Source organism: Spodoptera frugiperda, chromosome 10 (assembly GCF_023101765.2).
Source record: "Spodoptera frugiperda isolate SF20-4 chromosome 10, AGI-APGP_CSIRO_Sfru_2.0, whole genome shotgun sequence".
NCBI lineage: Eukaryota > Metazoa > Arthropoda > Insecta > Lepidoptera > Noctuidae > Spodoptera > Spodoptera frugiperda.
In genome coordinates, this window is record NC_064221.1 from 908,832 (window position 1) to 930,351 (window position 21,520).

Consider the following 21,520-nt stretch of genomic DNA (forward strand, 5'->3'; position numbering starts at 1 on the left):
TTGATAATTGATTATTTAAAATATTTGATTATCGTAGTTCAACTGTTGTGGGTCGCGTTATTTTATTTCGAAAATACATTAATTAAACAATACCTGATTTAGAAATTATCACCACCTGGCAAAAATGCACACAACAACGAAAATAACTACAATTTGCATAGCAACTCTATTAATATATGCATTTAAAGTATATTTATTCAGATTTATTCCGGCGAAAACAATAGATTTTCGTTTTAAATAATCAAACTCGTCTGCTTCGTATAACAACGAAAATAGCAAAACATTTGTTAAACAGCAACTTGTTTTACTCGTTTTGTTTTGTCTGATTAACGAATTCAAATTAAATTCAAATAGGTCAAAGATTTCAGAGTTAAAGAAAAAAAAAAAAATACAGAAAAAGACAATTGACAACCCTACGCCCAACTGTCAAATTGACAGTAAAAAGGGCGGGATTTTTGCATCATCCATTGTTATTTAATTCATCATTAAACAAGAGCTCCTGGGAAGAGTAATTAACTAAATATTGACGAGAGAATACTGCTAAATAAAAAGGAAATAGCTTTTTTTAAGGGAGGAAAATCATCCAATGTCTTCTCCAGCCTTGGGCGGGGCAAAGGGGAGTGTCAGACTCTTACTGACTAAATACCACCCTTCTCCTGCTCTTCGAGCCGAAGCCCCGGTAAACCCGCTAGGTAGTCCGTAGCTCTGCCAAACGCCGTGCTACTACTTTTCGAAAAACCGAAAAAAAAACAATTATACTTTGCCCGACCGAATCGAACCCGAGACCCCCTGTCCGCCAGTCGCACTTGCGACCACTCGATCTTCGAAGCAGTATTAGGCAGTAAAATGGAACTCAACTCAACCTCGACTCCAAAAACAAAACGAAACAGGGGGCCTACTCTAATTCAACGAAAAATTAAGTTTCGGACGAAACTTCGCAGATTGTCATTGTACATGGGGACCGTAATCGTGCCACAATTTCAATAGACGCAACACGCAACGTACTTTCGTGAACAAAAATGAACGAATGAGATTATTTCAAGTAATTCTATTAGTAAATCAATAAAACCTACGGTCGAAAATTAAACGAAACTTCGGATTCGAGAACCGGAGTAGGCTCCCAGTTTTCAATTTACTGACACGAAAGAAAGCTCAACAAATTACTTACGCAACGAAATTCTTAGTTTATTTTTAACCACCAAAGCAATGAAGTAACCGTTAATTAGGATTTTTTAAAAGCACTGAAATTTACAGCCTGAAAGTCATTATAAAACCTCATTCACGTAAAATAGGCTCCTTAAGTGCCTTTAATTACACTAACTGAAACTAAAAAGCAGCATTTTATCGGCGTCCTAATTAATTGTGACCTGATTTCTGTTCCTTTCTAGTTTATCACCTATTTCATGTGGGCCTTCAAATGTGCCCTTTATTATTGTCAAGTAGGTTTAAGGAGATTTTTTTATGGGTCTTTAAGGGACGTGCTAAAATCGCTCATGAACATTCGCAGCACCAAAGGAGATATATGACCAATTTTAAATTCGATAAGACCATACATAGACCTTAAAAATCGAACCGTGAAGAGTTTGCTTATCACCCATTCGACCAGTAAAGGCAGTCAAATGCAGTATGAAACTGTGACAAATGATATTTAATTTTGCAAATTGGTTAAAGGTAATACTTTTACACGTCAATCTTTAATAATAATATTCTTATTTTCAAAGGGAACTTATGTAAACTTTCACCTCATTCGAGGAGCAATAATATTATTTATTTACTGAACTACCAAACAAAAGGAATAATAAAATACTGCAAAACGTTTGCTCGGCAGCCATTGCCGGCCTTGATATCGATTGGTGTTGTATGATTAATGTCATAAACAATGCAGTTGCTTAGAAGATGGCCACTCACTCACTTAAATGATAGGCAGGTCGTGGTATTGCCAACTTGGAATTGAAATTAACCGTTAATTTGTGTTTGCTATTTTAAAATTTTGTTTTTGTTTTAATATTATTATGCTTAAGTTTTTTATTTGAGTGGGGAAAATCATCCAATGTCTTCTCCCACCTTAGGTAAGACGAGAGACTGTCAGACTCTTACTGACAAAAAACTACCTCGTTCCCTCTCCTGCTTTTCGAGCCGGAGACCCGGCAACCCGTTTAAGTCTTCCGCAGCTCCGTTTCTGACATCAGCCCTACAGGGCCCCATCTGTGGTGGTCTGATTATTATGTTTAGGTGTGATATAAATTACTTGGATTTTTGAAACTGTAATCTCTAACCCGCCTTCTGTGGAGATTATTGCAACGCCTTATTTTATGTAGCTAGAGGGTGCTAGAGGGCCTATAGTTCAGAAGTCAGCAGATGATTACTGGAGATGTACCTCCATTAACAATATATTAAACTCATTTTTTATTAGCAATCCATTAATAAAATAATGACACATACTAGCACAGACTCTTTTCATACAGTACAACGTACCCCAGCTATAAAATTATTTATTATTTATCTCATAATTGAATAAGACGTTCAAACACCAGCACATAACACTACCTTAAACTGTCAAAAACACTTAACAAATTCTCAACCTTACACCACAATGATAAGGTTCAAAATCCAATGTCTATTGGACAGTTAAGTATAGCTTGACGTGCTGTTTGTGCTGCACAGAGACGTGCATTTTACGTGAAAGTAATCCACAGTGTACACTAACGGAATTCTGTATGAGTCACACACATAGTGCACTTAAGAAGGCAATAAAACTCCGTACATAATGTAGATAGAATGATATATAAAACAATTTCTTTCTTTTCAATTTGATATAACATTCATTACTTACTGTTGCAAGTAAAAGCTAAAGGAGTAATTGATAAGTAAAGTAATGTCTTTTTTAAATTAAAAATAATAAAGAAATATTACTTCCTCTTACTTGTATTCATGTTTTATTAATAGTAAGAGGAGGAAAATCATACAATAACTTCTGCCGCCTTGTGCGAGGCGAGAGGGAGTGTCAGACTCTTACTGACTAAAAACCACCCCGTTCCTACTCCTGCTTTTCGAGCCGGGGCTTCGGTAAACCCGCTAGGTAGTCCGCAGCTCCGGTTACAAATCTGCTGTGGCTTTAAGTGAGCTAGTGTGATATTGACTTCTGTTTGTTACTCCTTCACATCAAAACGGCTGAAGGGATCGAGATGAAATTTGGAACAGGGGTAGATTACTAGAATAAGACATAGGCTATTTATCCCACGGGAACGCAAGCAAAGTCTCTAACAGAAGCTAGTATTATCTAAATAAATCCAACTACATGCTTTGATCACAGTTAGGTTTAAATACCTTTTCGTGCTAAAGAAGGTACCATTGGCCGCTATCTAGTTAATAAACACATAACATTTTCCTTAAAAAAAGACAATAATTACGAACGAAACAACTGTTCGTTTCAAACTTCATACAACTTTATGCGTTAAGTTCATACGAGAGGGGTCAAAATCCTATAAACACTATTTTAATGATAGTCTACTTTGAAAGTTACCAAAGACTAGCTGTTTTTAAGTTTAGTTCGTCGGTCGTCGGCATAGAGAATGTAATTAGTGCTTGAATTAATTTATAATTTATGGTTTCATTGTCGACGTGAACTTGCGTCCGGCCGGTGATTCATAGCTATGGGTTGCCAGTGTTGAGAGGGAGAAATTACGTACAAAAATTCTGCTACATTGATGTGCTTGTGAGGAAAATTTTTAGGAATTGTTTCTTATAGTAGTTTTTTTTAGTGGTTAGCATTTATTTATTTGTAAAACGCCAATTTATATTATTATACTTAAGTATTTTTTCTCAAATACTATAAAGGGAACATAATATTTATTGTGCATAATTTGAATCAACACAAACTACTTCATATTACATTTTATCTTCGCAAATAAGTATTTCATTAATCACAATACCTTCATAAATAAACTTAAAAAGTATTTTTTAACACTATCTGTTCTTATCTCGCAATACTCAACGCAATTTCCACCTAAACATTGAATCATATAAGAATAATATCATTTCGATTCACACTTAAATCAACTACACTATTCATATTCCCCGAAATCGGGGAAAATTCCCTACCGTAGCCACACACACACCCCGAGCAGAACCGATTCGTTCGCCGTTCACCGTTCCTTTTTCATTTCATTTCATTCGGGCCGTCCGTCCGTGCGTGTGACGGGATCGCGCTAACAAACTAATATTTAGTTTTTAAATAGTAATTAAATACAAATATGAGGGAAATAGTGCATCTGCAGGCCGGACAATGCGGAAACCAGATTGGAGCCAAAGTGAGTACAACGTTTTCATTTAAACATTTTAAAATATCGTAACGTTCCTTTTGACAGTTCTCTCGCAGTTGTCAAAGATTTGAATTTATTTTGTTTTTTTTTTCGAAGAACTTTGCACAAGTCATGTGTTTTAGAGCCTAAATGCATATTTTATTTATGATTAGTTTTTTTTGGAAGCATTCGTTATTGTTACGAAGTAATTTTAACTTTATAAATTGTAGCTTAGGTGCATAAAATTTTCTACAATACAATATTCTATCTCTATATTACAATACTGCTGTAATATAAAGGTAAATAGTTTGAAAAAAATATACATTTTCCTCCATAAGTGACATCATTTAAATAAATATATTTCCTTTTAGTGATGTGGGTATTGTTCAGAGATAACAGTAGTAACATATCAACAAACTTTCGTGAATGTGGGTATTTGATCTGATAACCTTTGTAAACATAATTAACGACCCTTTTAAAAAAAGATTAATGCGTTTTGTGTCTAAAATATTTGTTTTATAACATAAAAATTTGTAAGAGGAAAAATTCTAAGTAATTTCTAATGATAATTTTAGATTTCATAGGTCTTACTTACATATTTTTTTCTAAATAATAATTATTAAGTATATTATACAGATGCAGCAATAAGTTTGTAAATGGCCAAACAATATATAAATTGCTGTTCGTTACTCTCGCTAAAACTCGAAAACGGCTAGAATAATTTGACGAATTTTGGTCTTGCATTATTTGTGGAAGTCCAGGGAAGGTTTAAAAGGCGAGAAAAAGATATTGAGGCGGTACGAAGTTTGCCGGGTTAGCTAGTCGTGCATATAAATAATATATTCGTTTGGAAAATATTCACAAAATCATCCTCGAACATGATTCTAATGCTGATCACGATAAAAAACAATCCGTTTGACAGCACGTAGCTTATGATGACAATAAAACTGATGACTCCATTGCCCATTGTCAATTGCTGACTGTCAATATGCAGTTTTTGAATTAGGAACGCGATGCGGCCTGAATTGTTATTAAAATAAAAAAAAAACACGTATTTTTTATATTCTTCTAGCTAGGCCTATGATTTTATCTACGTTGATATTTTTTTACAGAAATCGTATTTTTTCTGGGTTAAAAAATAGTTTACACTTCGTTAAAACTTCGTTAATCGTTAATGTCTTATTTATGAGACTCAAAATCAAAAGGATTTTTTATGAGGTGATAAATTATCCAATAACTTCTCCTGCCTTGGGCGAGGCGAGAAGGAGTGTCAGACTCTTACTGGCTAAAAACTACACCGTTCCTACTCCTGCTTTTCGAGCCGGAGTCCCGGTAACCCGCTAGGCAGTCCGCAGCTCCGGGTAAAAGGAAACATTTACAAGTAGTAATAAGAGTACTGTCTAAATCTAAATATGTTTATCAGTACCAAGTTTATCAGTTCATTCGTTTCAGGAAATTGACCACAGTTTGCTTAGTAATCAAGTGCATTACATACAGACATATATAAGTATGTTGGACACTCCTACAAGCACTAAATGTGTTTCGAAAAATATCGAAAGTAAATAAGATAAACACATGGACATACCTATATACATAATACAGGTACATTGAATATTGTCAAACAAAGAATAACACCACTTTTCACCACAATAAACCTTTTTTTCGAAGAAAAAGTCAGCAATAGAGTTTTCTCCTGTGTCATGAGAACACTATACATGACACTAAGACCAGTGTGTCGCAAACCATAGATATAATAAAAGATTTTAATATTTACGTGGTCGCAATCAAATCCGCGCCAAGTTGCACAGCAGTCGATCATTCAGCTACTGCGCTGAGTCTTAGTGCCTCATTAATAAGTCTTTGATTCCTTATTCGGGCAAAATATTAGAAGGCTATCTTATTTGTAATTTCTAGCAAATTTAAGGACATAACGCAGAGTCTACATGACTTAACCTCTTGTATGCTGGTATATGAGACACCATAGAAAACTCATTGTGTCTCGTGTAGATTTGCGCTCTCGGTATACTACGGATTAAAGTTATCCGACGAACATGTCTCTGCTAACCCTTTCTGCGATGCTTTACCGTAATGTCTAGATTCTAGAACATGGAAAAACTAATTAATAACATTAATCCTCCACTTGAATTACTGTAATCAGGTGTAATAAAGTGCCTGATACGTGTATCTTCACGCTGTATTGAGTTGAGGAGATTAGCAGCAGTATGAAGTGTAGCACTTCAGGTTTCAAGGACTTGTTGACAGCTATCATATGTTTCGACATTGAACAAAAACTATGGTACTATTGATGAACAGTTTTAAAGTGATTTATTTTATATTTCGTCACTGGTTGATTGACTGTAAGCATATTAGAGGAAAGTGTCTTCTTGGGTTCAATTTTCGAGTCTTTCTATTGCTCTAATTATTACTATCGAAAACTTTTATTAATAGAACATTGAAAACTTCAAATATATTACTGGCAAAAAAATTGTGTTACATTTAATATACACACGTCTGCTTACGCCCTCAGGAATTAAAAGGCGCGTTATGATATTGTATATTCAAAATTCATCTACTTTTACTATTTCCATATCAACTTAGATCGCAGTCTTCAAATCTGAATGTCAAAATGAGCCTCAAAAACGTTACTTTCTTCGAAACGTCACATAAAAAGTCTTGATCGTTTTATTTTTCTTAAGACGCAAAGATCTATTATTATACAGCCTTTCATTCTAAATGTAACGGTCACCGGCAACTTGCTACGGTTTTAAACTTTTTACTGGAGCAAAGCAAAAAGATATTATTATATGCTTTCTTTTTCTGACATTAAAATGCGTTGCTTTTAAGTTTTATTCAATTTTTCGGTTTCAGTGACGTTTGTAGCTATGAACATTGTCGCCCGCCGTGATTAATGAGACAGAGACAGTAATTTGATTAACTTTATAAATCAATTATTAACTAATTATGTTGAAGTTAAAGTGAAAGTAAACAGGAGAAAATCTGAACTTTTTCGTTTATCTACAACTTTATAATTTCATTTATTTCAGCATTTTTGACACATGTCATTCCAACCTCCTTTAGTCTATGCTTCTTACATTTTTTTTTATTGATCAGTACCCCTAGTACGAGTTTAGCTAATTACGGCTCGAATAAACCAACCAATCAGAACGCCGAACACGCTCTCGTTTCGATTACTTTAAACATAAAGCAAACTCGTACTAAGGGTACAGAACCAGGAACAAACACAAACTGACAAAAGAGGTCGCAGTCATAACCGAACTACATGGTGTACAGTAATAAAGGCCCAGCGTTATTAGTTCACTAAATGGTCCCGTACATTGACTTGGCACAGTAATTAGAAGAATTAATGTGTCGGTCACGTTTTCTTTCCTTACCAAGTTACTATTCAACAGCTTTTAAAGGTGCGCTTTAAAACGATGGAAGAATTTTTCAAAATTAATGTTCGCGATAAGGAATGACAGGAGTTTTACGATAAGTTTTGTATGTGTAATGTTTTTTAGAAGACTAATCGATGTTTTTTTTACCAAATGGATATAACCAGTCGAAATGTAGGTGCTACAAATTTTGATAAATTATTTTAAAATGTCTCTGAGTTTGCGAAAATATCTCATCATTAGTTTTCATTAAAATAGAATATCTTAATATAATTTTATTGTACCATCTACGAAGCTATAACTAAAATGGTGAATTACAATTAACAACAGTTACAAATTCGCGGTTTATTTCGCGGTTCCCATTATTATTACAAATTATAAAAATCCAAGATGGCGCCTCATTGAATGATATGTCAGTAATTCAGTAGATGATTGCCTCTCACCGCGGGTTAGCGGCATAGATACGATAGTTCATATTGTCATTACAATTTTATATGAGAAATATTATATTATACCTATAAAATAACCGTAAGGTTTACCGTTTATATGTTAAACTTTAATAGTTTGACATTATGACTGACATTTGATTGAACAATAATGGCGGCTATGAAGATTTCGCGGGAAATTTGACAGACAGCAAAAAATATTTTTGTTTGTTATTATGAAAACCTGGTTTTATTATAGCTTACATAGGCATCTTTTTTATTTATTAATCATTTTTACAATAAATACAAGGTTATGCTTATTTTAACAACCAAAAACCACTAAGGTTTAATCTTATGCTACACGAATCTATCTCAAAAATATCTATCTATCTATCTATACCAATATATTTGAGAATCTTATGAATTTCTTTCGTATCTCATAATTTGTTATGAGATATGAACAAATTCGTCAGATTAGAAGATAATATGGGTTCATAAGGTTTGCCTTATGAACCCATATTTTCTTCTTCAATTTACAAAATAATTTACTAAAGAAACAAAGCTTCGAAGATAAAATCAGAACTTCCAATTTCCTAACCAAAACGGACTTAATACTTCAGTTATTGAAGCTAATAAATCATTCCACATGTTACTTGTCCTTCAACAATAGTATCGCTTACAGGAAGCTAGTCCGTCATAAAAAAGTTAGGAAAAAACCGCCACAGACTAAATAACATCGGTTCTGAACGACTAGGCTCAACGAATCAATGCCTTTAGCAGGCAATTTTAAAAAGCTGATTGCTTATTCGAACTTCGAACAATTAAAAATAAAATAATGAACGCATATTATGTCAGCAAGTTAAGCTACTCTATGTCCAATGTGTTTAAAAGATTTTGAACTATTTGTTCTTTAGTATAAAGTTGAAATTCCATTGGATTGTATGGGATAGCTTGACGTGCGGTGAGCGTAAAATGTTCAGAAGTGCTAAATTTTAATGTTAAGATTTGTGACGGCAATTTTGGCATTAGTTCCTTTAAACACGATTTCATGTGTTGTTGAGAAAGGATTCCTTTCTATTTTTAACCATATTTTTACTATTGGCTCTGTGATTAGTTCTTAGAATACCAATTTCCCTGTATACCTAGGTACAATAAACATGACATGTTGACAAATTACTTGAGTCAAATAGCCCAAGTATCATAACAAATTGCCAAACATAAATAATGGATAGCTAATCTAACAGACTATTTGTCCAAACTAATAGAAATCTGTCTAGACAGAGCCTCAGGGAAACTAATTTATAGACAGAATGGGATTAGACATTTAATCACAGTCTTGGACGAGGAAAATGTTATTAAATAATAAGTTTTCACAGTAAAAAATGGTACCTACTAAAGTGATTTTAAGATAAATTATTCTACAATGTAAAATAATGCATTGTATTTTATTACAACGCAATCACCAAGCGTTAAAAAATAGTGCCATATTTTTTCTCATTCTTATTTCAAATTCACAAGACTGGCTGGAATGAATTCCAAGCTCGGGCTTGGGCAGCTTGACTAAAAACTCCTTGGATGTTTAATCATAGTACTACCATTTATCAAAACGCTAAAGGGGTTTGCTTATCGTGCTGTCATCGTTAACAATGCCGCCTCATTTCCGCCATTACAATCGTCTATCCAATTACAAACGCATAACTCATCATAAATAAGATTAATACGTGTTTATTTTTATATTTTCAACACAATTACGTTTGTCACGGCTCATGGAAGAGTGTCGACATTCTTTTCTCTTTAAATGCCAAGATAAACGTCAGTGAATAATTATTTTTCTCAGTTTTAAGGAAAACACGATGCAGTTTCGGGAAACTCGAGTTAATCAGATTTTGTTTTGTCTAACAACTGATTAGTCACGAGTTTTCTTTTAATTTGATACTGTTGGACACGTAAGCAACTGTAATCTGTACCTCCATGAAAAACAAGACTCAATTCAATGACTCATCTTTTAGCTTCAAGACAGACATTGCATTGATAGCTAAAAACATTTATAAATAAAATTAACTTTAACAAACTCTTTGGTTTAATAAAATGACTGGCCATAAAATGTGCACTTCCCGTACCATTGACAATAAAAACAATAAATCGAACGAGATTCGAAATTGAAAATTCGCTCCGCAGTTGACAGTCGGCCCGCGGCCGTGAATCACGCAAGCGCTTGGGAAGTTGCATGCATGTCCTGAATTTGTCATTAGCCACTAATAATGGCGGACTGAGGGCGCCATATTGTCGCGCATTGTCTTATACTCCTCGAGCTGACGAATTTCCGGCCCGTTTTTGTCTTACATTTATGGTGGCTGATCTTATTTGGTCGACTGACGGACTTGTTTGCAAAATAAGGGATTTGTTTCGCGTTCGTTGCCCATATGTTAGACAATGTAGCTTGGTTTGGTTATCTGGTTTATTTAATGTCGTTTAGCCACTGAATAAGCTTAATTAGAGGACAATGGATACATTTAGATTGAGAAGTGTGTAGACTAGTAACAATTATTAAGTTAGGTACTCCGGCTCGCAAAGCACGAGTAGGGACGGGGTGGTTTTTAGTCAGTAGGAGTCTGACACTGTCTCAAGCCAGGAGAAGACATTGAATAATTTTCCCCCTCAAATAAAAGTATTTATTTAGTACGTCTTGCAAAACACTTAGAATGTAGGTAAATACGTTTGTATAAAATTGTTTCTGTTATTAAAGTTTTGAACTAAATCAAATGGCATTATTTGTGCTGTTATGTAATACCTATTTAATTTGCATAAAAGGGTATAAAAATACATAGACATAAAAACATACTACAAGCCGAATTGTGTACCTCCTTATTTTTGGAAAGTCGGTTATTAACCAAAGTCTTCACACATCAACATAATTAATTATAAAAGATTTTATTCATTTACAAAATTTCGTTTGTATCAAAACAATATTTTGGTCGATGATTAAATTACTTCTTACCTAATAACTGATGCAGTCCACTGACATTTACTCATCTGACGTCACGTAATGTGTCTATGACGCAGGCACCAATGAACTATAAATTATGTCTAGGCACCAAATGGAACGCGCAACAATTTGAATAAATGATATAATGATAAATGATATTTATTTTGCAATTAGGTTACAATGTAAATCTTTTACACGTCAATCTCTTAAATAACTAGATGAGGAATAATAAGAAACAAACAATACTTATATACGCAATATTAATAAATAACACATTGACTTAAATAAGTAAACAGTTGAATAGGTACTCTTCATTTATTTTATGTACAAGCAACTGTTAGCTAAATGATATTTTTTCAATAAACGCTCAAGGAAAATAAACGAACTAGCTTTAGTATTGTTTTTTAGTCTAGTCTACATAATATAACACCTGGAGCTGCGGATTGCATTGCATGGTAACGGGGCTCCGGTTCGAAAAGCAAAAGTAGGAAGAGTAGGGTTGGTTTTTAGTCAGTAAGAATCTGACATTCCCTGTCGCGTCGAACCAGGGCGAGAAAAGTAATTGGATAATTGAATGATAAGATAATTAAACCATTTTTGGAGGAGTGAAAAATTAGGGTGGGGCAAGAAGAAGTTTCAGAGTATTATTGACTGAAAAATACCCCATTCCTACTCCTGCTTTTTGAGCCGGAGTCCCGATAACCCGCTAGACAATCCGCAGCTCCGAGTCGACATCAGCCCTACAGGACCCTATCTGTGGTGGTCTGATTCTAGAGTAGTCTAAAGCTGTAAACTAGACCTTATCGCATATGCACTAAACTATTTATGAACCCATAAGCTAAGATAGGTCTTTATCTTTACCTGTTTACCATCTTATAGATAACGACATAAACATTACAAGTAAGGGTTTAGTTTACCATACCATGCGACCATGTTTTCCTGCTCATTGGTTACACCACAAGCCTTGCGCGTGTGCTTCCACGTGACGTCTGCAGCCTGCACGATACGTCATCCATGTTTACACGTGTTTTGCTATGCAGTTTTAGTGCATTCACCGTAAAAATTGGTATTATGGAATAACATGATTATTGAGGTCTTAGAATGCAAATCAGATCAAAACCTAGAATTTTCATAGGTAGATCCGTTTTTAGTTAGTTTCCGAAAAGTGGTGGATAGAATGATTGCTACTTTCGCTTTTTCCTATGACGCTAATAGGAAAAAATTTAAACTATTTCCGAAAATAAAACACATGATCGAACCCGATGTCTCGATCTTGCAAAAAGGTCGCGATTAACAGGTAAAATTGGCATAATTCATTAATATATTCTCTAAAGCTGGAAAAGATATTAGGACATATGAACCTCTTTGCAGATTTTTTAATAGCTATTGATTGTGTTTTTCGAAACGGTACAGAATACCGACCGGCATCCTGTTAAAATACAAAATCTTTATACAATTACGTGTGCTATTTCATACAATCCCTTCTTCGGAAAAATACCTTTCAAAACTTTCCAGAAACCTCCAATGACCAATTTATGGAATAAACATAAAAAGAAGGCGTATAATGACGTCAGAATCCAATGATATCAAATATGACTACGTCACACCAGCTGATTAATAGGACCTACGTCACAACGTCTCACAAAACAAGTTTACTACCGACCACAATACGAAAGGAAAACCCCCTTCGAGTTTACAGGGATAAATAAACACTATTTAGTATCTCAACCACATTTCTTCATAGACGTTTCAAAGACGAGGTCTCTTCCGATCGACTTCCTAAATTTGTTTGTGTAAGAACGGCCATATATCACCTATACGTGTCCTTGAGAATCGCGAATTAATTCTAAAGCCGGCTCCCAGTGTGTGTACTGTGTACATCCATGTTTACATATGTTTAGTTATAATTTTACCTGCTATTGAGTCAGACGTGTTGTTCGTTACATCCTCAACGGAAAATTGTAAGTAAAATTCTCTTTTGTTGTACTAAATTAAATGTGTTAAATTATTTGTTTTTCGTTGCTTTTTCACGTGAAAATCCGTGGGCGTGATTTTGTGCAAAATTGGTTCGGTTATCGGAGAGTTGTTTGGTGTATCAATAGCGTCATTGTGATATCAACAAGTGGGATAATTTAGCAATAATTATCGGATTAACTCGACTGCCATTTTGTCTGAAAGTTTCATGTATAAAGGGCACACAACGAACAGCCTAAACAAATACTTCAGTAATCAAATCCGCGGTTATTTTACGAGATTTCTGTAGATTAAAAACTTTATTTTATGCACCTTTTTTAATTTCACGCTGATTTATCATCAATACTTATACAAATGACGTCATTGATGTAAAGGATCTTACATCAGGCGTTTCTTTTTCCGACCGATGAACAAATTTGATGCATCATCAACAAAAATGGAGCATTACTTTACTTCAAACACGACTTTAATGGCCGTCTCTGTGCCAGTTCTAGAACTAACGAATACTGTTGCGTTTACGTTTAAATCTTCGTTTTAAGTGTGTTAAATCCTTACAATTTTGGCATATTAAAGCTCTTGTAGAAAAGGTAATAAATAAAACTATTAAATCAAGTAATTAATCATCCCTTTAATGTCAACGAAAACAATTTTCAACAATATTTTCTCATCAAATCAACTAACATCATATGCTTTTACCTACATCAATACAAACCTCTATTGAAATCAATTTGCCTTTGTTTTAAAACAATAACGATTGCCGGTAAGGATCGGACGCGTGGGCGGCCATTTTAACATACAAATGCTTGATGCAAAAATATTGTGTCGATAAAATAAAACATGGTATTCATTGCATGCCCTACAGACTAGCATCAAGTTCATACTAAACAGATTCAACCACAGATAAGCCATAGTATTTGCGCGGTAAACTGAGATGGCAAGGGCATAGATACAGATTAAAAATAAAACACACACTGGTCAAGGATTGATTACTCGTTCTCAATTCTTTGATACTTCTTTCGTGTTATGGTTGCCTGGTACTAGTAGTTCGTACCTATATTGTATATTGATGAACATTTTGGGTTTAATATTGAGAGATTTGGTTTTTATTGAAATATTTACACTAAACAATAATTATGTACAACATACTATAATAACTTAACTATAACTAAAATAAAAGTTTTTATACTGACATGGTCACTAACACTAAAATTAGAACTTAAGACGGGATATTTACCATGTTTTTATATGATCATGGCGCTTGCAACAGTGCCGAAATATCGGAAACTCATAAACATTAATAAACATGGTAAAATATATCCTGTCTTAAGTTCTAATGTTAAAGAAAAATAAATTCAATAAAAATTCTCTCCTTTAGACGTCGAAGTACTCGTCCGCATCACTGTCACTGGGGAACGTTCCCAGAAGACTGGCCACATTGCCACGTTGAATGGCAATGCTTATCTTCTGACCGAAGAAATAGCCAGCCTTCTGGTCACGCGTAGCAACTTTGAGATCTCTTAAAATTAAATAAAGCATTTAAATACCTTTGAGGGATTCTGGAAATTGCAAAGAATTTACCTGGGATCATATTACTAGTACATTCCTATATTCTCGTATTGGTTAAAAATAGCAAAACACGTATCTATTTGCGCTTCCATCGGTAAAATTCGTGTGATGTTTGCTTTCGATGCATGCACATAATTTTCATTGCCCATTACTTGTATATGGCGGGATTCATTACCTGTTTTGTTTTTAAATAACAGATAGCCATAGTCTATCATATCTTTGTATACATATATTCTATAGCATTGCTGTATTGGTCTGTTATATTACGCCCCAATCAGATGTGGGCTGTACTGCAGTATTTCATATTGCCAGTCAAGTTTTGAACCCGTTGCTATTTCTAGTAAAAACTTCTGCATAAGATTTCAATATCATATTTTATGAATAAATGCACTGTGTTATCCTTATCTACATGTTTATAATGTGCGATTATTCGCAAACCTTTTAAAAAAAACTTCAATACCTTACTCAAATACGAGTAGCGAACATGTTATGATATCCCCGTTTGTCCCATCAGTGAATAAAGCATACAATTCTGATATGTTTAATAACCACTACTGAAATCACAGTTGTCAAAGGCATGCTACAACGTGCTCGATTCTGGTCTTTCTCTGGCTACTCTACTCCATCTTATGCCTGCAACCTGACTGACATCGTCATACCATCTTTTTTGCTGTGTACATCTTTCCCTCGATTCTCCTCCATTTGTCTTTTTCACTGATCATGTGTCCAGACCATTTCCATTCTAGCCTTTTTATTTCCAACGTTACGGTATTGTAAAACTAATGTCCGAATAAAAGGAGTTTTTATTTCATTTTATTTATTAATTAAATCACAAGACAACCGAAATACACATAAATTCTTCTTTATATCCTTTCAATGCCGGACTTAAATGATAAATCCCCTCTTAACTACACCAGTCAGTCTTCCAATCACAATTGGTTCAATTTAACTTGACTCAAAGTGTATTGACCAGCTCAATGCCAAGAGAATTCAAGTGCATATGTTACGGTAAGAGTGAATAATTGAAAATTATTAATAATTATCTATGATTATTAATAATTACCGAAACTCGAGGTAAAAGTGATAAATTAATCACATTTGTCGGTTATTATTAATAATTTTACCCCAGTAGTGATAAATGTAATAAGTGGCCAAGATGTTATTTTTATTTCAATTTAAACGGCAATATATTGTACTTGCACAACAAATATTTGTTGAATTCTATGATAATACTTTTAAAATTTTAATTTGTTACATTAATAGGTGCTACAGAAGATTTAAAGGCAAACCAAATATGATTGTTGGTGATTTAAGATTCGTGTTGATTTTGTTAATGAAACAATAATTGTTTAATTTATTTTTTGTTATAATTTTATGTCCCACGAAAGATTTTCATGCATAAGTTTGATGGTAGATTAAATTTTTAAAAGAATTTTATCTTTAGTTTTGTGATAAATGTTTTTGGCGAGGCGAGAGGGTGTGTCAGAATTTTACTGACTAAAAACCATCCCGTTCCTACTCCTGCTTTTCGAGCAGGAGCCTTGGTAAATCCGCTAGGTAGTCCGCATTCCGCAACTTTTCGATTTAAGCTACTTATTATTTTCTAATTTTAGCACTATTTGTGCACTATTTTAGTATGTACTACGTACTCATGCTGAAATCTTTAAATTACAAAACTTAAGGGTATAATTTTCATAGTTCAGAATGAGTGAATTTGTTGTCCTTTCGTTTTAAAGCAAGTACAAGTAACCTTGTTTGTGTGATTTCTAATTAATATAATCGTAAGACTGTGTTTAATATTATAAATAAATACCGTCTGATCAAAAAACATTGGGTTTATGTTTATTTTATTACTTTCACCAATATGTGTCGTGAATTATTAATAATTACCACTAAAAGTAATAAATTTCGATCGATTATTCACATTTACCAAAACGTGTGATTCTAAAAGAAAATGTTGTATTATTAATAATATTGCAAAATTATTAATAATTTTCAATTAATCAGATTTACCGTAACACATATATATGTATGAGACAGTCTTATGCCCGAATACTCAAACGCTACTCAATTTTAAGACACTCTCAAATGTAGTACTGTCACTATTAATTCTTTATAAAATGACAGAGATAGCACGATATATATGTGCGAACTGCTAGGGAGTGGAACTCCTTGCCGGAGTCTGTGTTTCCTGATGGGTATAACCTGGGTGTCTTCAAAGCCCGAGTGAATAGGTTGCTTATGGGCAGACATGCTCCATCGTAGGCCGCATCATCACTTACCATCAGGCGAGATAGCGGCCAAACGTCGGCCCATTTAACATAAAAAAGTGCAACTTAAAATTGAGTAGCGTTTGAGTATTCGGGCGACAGTCTCGCAGATAATGGCAGACAATGCTCAAGGTTGAAAAAGATCTGCTGTAACTACTGCGAGCCTGGTTTTTGTGTAGGAAACTAGTTAGGTATACCTAACAATATATTGTTTAGTTTGTCTTTAGCAATAACAATGTGACTTGATCTTTTGGCAGTAGGTAGTAAATGACGAATTTTATTTGGTAATCATTTTCAGTTTCACGGTCAGTATCATTAAACATTTAGTTGTTGTTGAGCTCGAGAATTCTAGTTTTCAGCGTTAGATATATTGTATCACTTCGTGGATTTTGGAAGATTTCTTTCTATAAAAACCAAAATAATAGCGTAAAGCCTTTTTTAAGAGAGGAAAATCATGCAATGTATTCAAGTCAGAGGACTGTCAGACTCTTACTGACAACAAACCACCCCGTTCCTACTCCTGCCCTTCGAGCCGGAGCCCCGGTAAACCCGCTAGGTAGTCCGTAGCTCCGGATAAGAGTTTAAAAGCTAAATTAATATTTGGACTGACTGCAACCATCTCCTCTTTAAGTTAAAGTCAGTGGTTTCCTTTATTTTTGAATTCGAAATATACATAGTTACAATGTATATAGAATATATTAGGTATATAGGTATTCTGTAATTCCCGTTGAACATTCTAAATACGTAAATGTATTTTCCTTTTAATTGTTTAATTTACCTTATTCATTTCAGGATAATGAATAATACCTAACTGTGCTATCATATTTATTAACGTCACTGGTATAGCTACCTGTAGGAAACTATTAGGTCTGTAGCTGTCTAGTACGATCCGACTAATGGTCAATATAATTGACAGAGACCGGGCAGCAGCGCTCTCTGATAAACCTGAACCTTTTAAACTGCGATCTTCAACCCGCGCCAACCGTGATGATTATGGCAAACTCTCTTATGTAAAGGAGGCCTCTAGTCCTGTAGTGGACTGTTATGGGCTGTTAATCACACTTTCACACTATAATATTACAAATATAAAAGTATGTTTGTTAGGATATTTGTCCGTCAATCACGCTGAAAACTACTGAAAGGATTTTGATGAAATTTAGTATACAGACAGGGTATGAGCTGACTTGGGTGAAAGGATACTTTTAACACGGAAACGCGACCGAATCCGCTGGCAAAAGCTAGTGTTTCATAAAGTGACTCAAGTATTTGATATGGTTTTATCTACAAAGCCAAATGTAAACAGAATTATTCATAGTATCTCGTATATTAAACTGAATCATACTTCATAATAACTGTTCCGTGGAAATGTAATACTTAGGCAGTTTTATTGTAGAACGTTAGTCATGTTAATTAAGTTTCCTAGAAGCAGATTTAGGGTTTGTAAAGTAAAAATAGATTGAAATTGAGAAGCATTGTTGTTAGATTTTTTGTTTCATCAATGATTCATGTTGAAATCACGGTTGGCGCCGGGGCTGGGCAACTGGCTGCCGTGCAACGTGTAGTGGGTCGATTCCTGTACAAAGCAACTCTTTGTGTGACCCACAAATTGTTGTTTCGCGTCTGGTATTCATGTGTTATGTAAAAAAAGCGACTGTTTGTGGTTGTACAACTGTTACATCAAATACACTTTGGAACTAAGTGCGATTGAAGTTTAGATATTTCTAGCAATGTCTTAATAAAATTATCTATTCTCAGATATTATGTCGTTTCACAAATGCGAGAAATAAGTGATTTCAACGGGTTGTACAGTACTCTCAACGGATTCTTGGCAGGTGTGAACTACGTGCAGAAGGCTGTGTAATAAGTCTTTTTAGAACCAATTGGTGCATGAGGCTGTCGCCGGGGGCGGAATCTAGGCTAGAGATTTACCATTTCTAAGTACAATTGACCCTTTACACTTAATGCGTCAGCCTTCTGCACGTAGTTGACCTGCCAAGATTCTAGTTGAGAGTCCTGTAAGTATTTTATTACAATGATCATACTAGAACATTTGGAGTTTCCAAAGTGAACCAATGAAATGGACAAAGTCAAATTCATAACCCAGTGTTATCACGTCAGTGTGTAATAGTGCTAGTAATTGGATAATTCGTGTAATTCTGTCGCCAGGACGAATTACTCGGTTGATATGCAATTTGCAAGTTCAATCTTAATGGTCAAAGACCTGATCTTGTACATAGGGTTGACTGACTGTTCTAGTGTTTTCCTTGTTTTTGATTGATATTTATTTAACAACTTTGGGACAAGTGTTAATCTGTTATAAGTAACATAACCGATAGATTTCAAAGTCCCAAATACCATCTTTCTATCTCAAAAGAGTCAACAATATCTCCTACTTTCGCAATCAATCCAATTATATTGTAACTTTCGTGAGACATACTAAATTAATCAGTAGCAGCGCGACAATCGCCGCGTCGTGTGTCGCGGAATGCTGCTCATGAATATGAGCCTCTAGCATGGCTTGAAACTAGTCGAGTTCCTCGTCAAAACAGTACGTGAGTAAGCCGATAACATAATAATTAATCAATCCAATTGGACATCAATCCGAACAGTTATTTCTTATGACCAGACAAAAACAGCTCGTAATGAATACTTTCATTGTCTCAATAATCTGATGACTCTCAACTACCTCACCTGGCCTCAATAAGGGTCATAATTGTGTGACTCACTCTAATTCGAGGGTTCAGCACCTGACTACTTCCCAACTCGTGGCTATTAGTGAATCAGGTGTAATTTGCCGTATCCACTTCCTCAAGACCATTTCCTATGAGTAGATAGGAGAAGTGAATAAACTCTTAAGTGCTATGTTGTATATTCTACCGTACCTAATATCCGTTGTTTATTTGAGTTATCTAGAACAGAAGATTAACTAGATATTTAATATATTAAATACGTCCTGTAAAAAGGCCCAATAGTCTCGCACCTCAGTTTTTCTACCGTAAAAAGTTATAAGATCCATGTAATACCAAGGTGGTTATTCTATTTACTTAGTACGTACTTAAGGGACCTTCTGTCTTAAGTTATTATTTGAAATTGTTATATGCAATGCAAAATATAATTTCTCAGAGTGCGCCAGGTATTTTAAGTTTGTAAGAATCAACTTGCAGTTTCTTATAAGTGTACTAACAAAATTAATTGACAACGTTTCGCCCCGAGTATTAGTTACTTACAACATTAAATAACTATCTAGTCAATTACAAGTAACTGGATAACTACAATACGTGATTACATTTTTTCCCTCACGGCCGGGGTCAATGCCCTCGGCAGAGTCGCTAATCTGTCTGTCTGTCTGTCCGTCAGTACTTAACTTGCTACCACGGATAAGTAAAAACATTATCGTATTTCACGTAAACAATAATTTATTATTTATATTTAGATTTCCATTTTAAATGTAAGGTAAATAAGTATTATTTCTATTCTGTAAATGTATTGTGGTTTGCCATTATGTATTAATTTAGAATATACATAGGTAATATTATTATTTATCCTGTTTTGACATGACAGTAATAATTAGTAATGGATAACTAAATAAGTATGTACCTACAGTTTTAATTATGCGAATAATGAAATAATATTTTCCTCAAACAAAGCTAAAATTAATAAATATATATCATGTGTAAATACAACCATAAATACATTTTGAAATTCAACTTAAAATAACAAAAATAAATCGTTTACAAAACTCCCGCTTAAAATATCAAAATGGCTGCTTCTGTTATTTTTTTTTTTCACTCACAGCAAGTGGCTAATGAATGTTTACATTCAGCCTTGTTTCAACACTCGGAGCAAGTTGTTTATGTTGGATATTTTTAAAATAAGCTGACGTTTGTATGTTTTACGTTCATAAATGGGTATTGGTGAGGAATTAACGCTTTAGTCACGTAAGAAGGAAGAACACGAGGCATCCATTGTTTTAAAAGCGTGTCTCGATGACGGAAATAAGTGTGTCTGGCATTCTATTCTATAAAACTGATGTCTTGGCTTATCTATGTAATTTATTGCAATGTACTTACTAAATAATTCAATTAAGTATGTATTTAGTTTAACCTAAATACAAGGAAGTTATCTTTTTTCCATGAAATTGATCCCTCGTATTAACTCTTTCCTGTGTTAATTTTGATCACAGGAAACACTTAAATCGCTTTAAATCTCCCACAACGGAGTCATTCATAAAAACATTAACGTCTTCAATTAAATTTAATTTACATACTTAAACGTCTTTGGACCAATGTTAAGTAATAAAACTCGTAGTTATTATATCTGCTTAATTAAAAGGGTTGCTTGTTTCTAAATTATAGTCTGTCACATCAGCGCCATCTGTTAGTTGTGTACACAGATCTTGGCCTTTTATGGCTGCAAAACTTTTTAGTCTTTTTACAACACTGTAAAGGTGCATTTTATTAATGACGTGTCTCGTTCCTTTCGTATGTGGTATCAAAATAAAGTGTGGCGAAAGAATTATGTTCATCAGCTGCTTGTCATCCGGCCCTTCGAATAAGGATACTGAAATTAAGGTTTCCTGTTGCCCCAACCTGTCATCTTACTATTT

At 34.2% G+C, this 21,520-nt stretch overlaps 1 protein-coding gene and 1 long non-coding RNA gene across 3 annotated transcripts in view; one reads left to right on the top strand and one right to left on the bottom strand.

The window, feature by feature from the left end:
* The window catches only part of LOC126911089 (uncharacterized), a 51,799-nt gene that overhangs the window by 18,313 nt on the left and 11,966 nt on the right, over positions 1-21,520 (bottom strand). The window lies entirely within an intron of this gene.
* Positions 4,143-21,520, top strand: part of LOC118277206 (tubulin beta chain) — a 30,355-nt gene continuing 12,977 nt past the window's right edge. The window contains exon 1 of one of the 2 annotated variants that reach the window (XM_035595923.2): positions 4,143-4,310. In XM_035595923.2, the coding sequence (XP_035451816.1) occupies positions 4,254-4,310 (57 nt within the window). In that variant the 5' untranslated portion in view covers positions 4,143-4,253. Of the gene's footprint in view, positions 4,311-12,905; positions 13,066-21,520 lie in introns of those variants that run through there. The other variant, XM_050696133.1, reaches the window with a different exon arrangement.